Source organism: Saccostrea cucullata, unplaced genomic scaffold, assembly GCF_032062105.1.
Source record: "Saccostrea cucullata isolate Sc308-1 unplaced genomic scaffold, CSIRO_AGI_Scuc_v1 ctg11196, whole genome shotgun sequence".
NCBI classification, from domain to species: domain Eukaryota; kingdom Metazoa; phylum Mollusca; class Bivalvia; order Ostreida; family Ostreidae; genus Saccostrea; species Saccostrea cuccullata.
In genome coordinates this window covers 1-2,460 of record NW_026923168.1, presented here as the reverse complement: position 1 = coordinate 2,460, position 2,460 = coordinate 1, and the positions used below count along the sequence as shown (strand labels likewise).

At 36.4% G+C, this 2,460-nt stretch overlaps 1 protein-coding gene across 1 annotated transcript; it reads right to left on the bottom strand.

Annotated features, from left to right (window-relative positions):
- Positions 1-398: 398 nt before the first annotated feature.
- On the bottom strand, positions 399-1,367 carry LOC134263349 (uncharacterized). The gene has a single exon (XM_062745681.1). The coding sequence runs from the start codon at positions 1,365-1,367 to the stop codon at positions 399-401; it is 969 nt and encodes a 322-aa protein (XP_062601665.1).
- Between the last annotated feature and the right edge of the window lie 1,093 nt (positions 1,368-2,460).

The following is a 2,460-nucleotide window of genomic DNA, read 5'->3' as shown; positions in this document are numbered from 1 at the left end:
TTTTTTCGAAATTGACTTCATGAAAGTTTTCAGTTTGTTTATTCCTACGACTTGTGTCCCGTAACGCACAGGCTTTTCCGAGGTTCCGGGAAGCGGACGCCTATAAAATGGCCCCGCGCCATCTAGCGCATCAAGATAGATCTGGAAATACTCTGCTAAGCACCGATCACCTGTAAAATGATTAATTATGAGTAATTAGATTATCACCGCTAACAACTACATGGTAGTCTTTTAAAATATCCAAATTCTAGTAAATATTTTCTATCTTCTAAATGCTACTTTCATACATAAATATTTACTTCAAATATTAGGCTTACACAGCAATGCCCCCCCCCCATTCCGCTAACCTAAATTAAAGCATAGTGTCTTAAGGTAACATTATACAATATATATGAATTTTACTTACCAGGCTCACAGTAATGCTTCAGGTTCTTTGTCTGTAAATTCATCTGCCCAAATCCGCCTTTGTAGGTTTTTGATGCTCTACCAACAAATTGAATAAACTGTCCATGGATATCGTTTCCAATAGAAAATTGTTCGCATTGCAGTTTGTGGTGCTCATCACAGGCCCTCAAACCGAACAATTTACATGAATAAAAAAACATCGTGTGTTGTAATTGTTCACTGTTTTCTTTCCCAAAAACATTTTCTTGCCACAATTTCTCCTCATCTTTGGGCCATATGGGGTCAGCTTGCCCGGATCTCGCACCCAGGCCTCTATCAACGAGTGATTTCATCTTTGCGTCTAAAACTTTTCTTAGTCCGACAAAAGCTATTTCTTTCTCGTCTAGAAAATTTTTATCGTAGACACCTTTTTGTCTTAAATGCCTCAAAAGTCCACATAAAATGAGATACAGCGTTTTTGGAGGGTATTCACTCCCGTCTTTCTTCCGCGCTTCCACAATAAAACGCTCTAGCCAATGGTTCATCGATTTCGTATCCATTAAGTGAAGCTCGATAATGTCCCCCGCTCTCTGCTCGCGCCAACTTTCGAAAACTTTAACGGCCCATTTTGTATTACTTTTAGTATTTTTGTTTTCCTGATTTTCAACGAGGCATTTCAATTCATCATCATTGACGACTGGCCCAAACCTGGTGCTCTCTTTCAGTTCTTTCTTAACTTCACATTCGGTTTCCATTAAAGAAGATAAATCCCCGATATCGAACTCCATTAAATTTGAACCGCTTTCTCCAAGGCCTTCATTTTCATCGAAATTAAAGTTTTCAGAAAAACTTAGATTTTGGATGCCTTCAAACACATGGTATTCCGTTTCCATATCTGCACAGATCTGTGATAAAGTAACGTCGTCAACTTCATCAATTAAAAAATCAAGCGTTTTTTCACAATTTTCTAAGTCTACGTCCATCTTGCTACTCGTCCTTTCCAAAACTAATGTGACAAAACACTAGAAATTTCTAGAAATCTCACGCTGTCTACGGATACAGTGAAATTTACATCGAATCCTAATTGGCATGGGAATTCATTTTTTAAAGATTTACCAGAGATTCAGAAAGAAATGAAATATACATCAACATCTTATTGACATAGTGGGCGGAGTTAATTTTGATTGAGCTGATTTTGATTGGATCGTGTCATAAATCATTTAGAGAACTCGACAGGTTCTGTATCGTAGATACAAATTTGGGGGCGGAGACTCGTGCTTTCGCACTCGTCTGCCCCCAAATTTGTATCTACGATACAGAATTTGTCTCGTTCTCTAAATAATACTAACATAAAAAATGGTGCACGACAATGCATCTCATTGTGATTGCTTAAGGTACCGTCTACTTAAATCATACATGGTCTATTTTTATTAAATTCAACATTAAAAGAAATTCGACTTTTCCTGTTTGATAGATGAGTTAACAGTTTGAAACTCAATCAAACAAAGCTCCAAATTACACCGTAGAACAATCAAAGGCGCTGTTCTGTACTGCTTTGCCAGTTAGCAGTACTTGTTTAGTGAGATAAACTCACAAAACATTATAAGACCAATCTTAACATGCAACATTGCTAATGAGTGAGATACTCTGTAGTCTTATGTAGTATACAAGCCTGTTATTCGTTAATTTTGCCTGAACATTTGCATAATCGTTTTGTCCACGTTGTTCAAAGGGGCATAATTTGATTATCGAACTTTGTTAAAAATACATTATGCAAATTTTGCCACTTAGAATCAGCCGCAAGAGAAAATTGTATATAAAGGTAACTTTAAAGGGTTAATGGTGGGAATTTTTCTAAAGCACTGACTAGTAAAATATTTGTGCTTGTTGAAATACAAGTATACCTGCGCCATAATGCACTCTGCTGCAATGCAGTGCAACACATTGTGGTGCCTAGCAAGTTATCCAATCAAAATCAACTTAGTCAATTTGTTGTAATCGAATGAATTGAAAATATGATTATAAACTGTTTATTTAGTGTGTTGAAAGGAAATTAAGAACAGTTGAATGAAATAT

Coding starts and splice junctions, on each gene's coding strand:
- LOC134263349 (XM_062745681.1), bottom strand. CDS start 1,367: ATGGACGTAGACTTAGAAAATTGTGAAAAAACGCTTGATTTTTTAATT.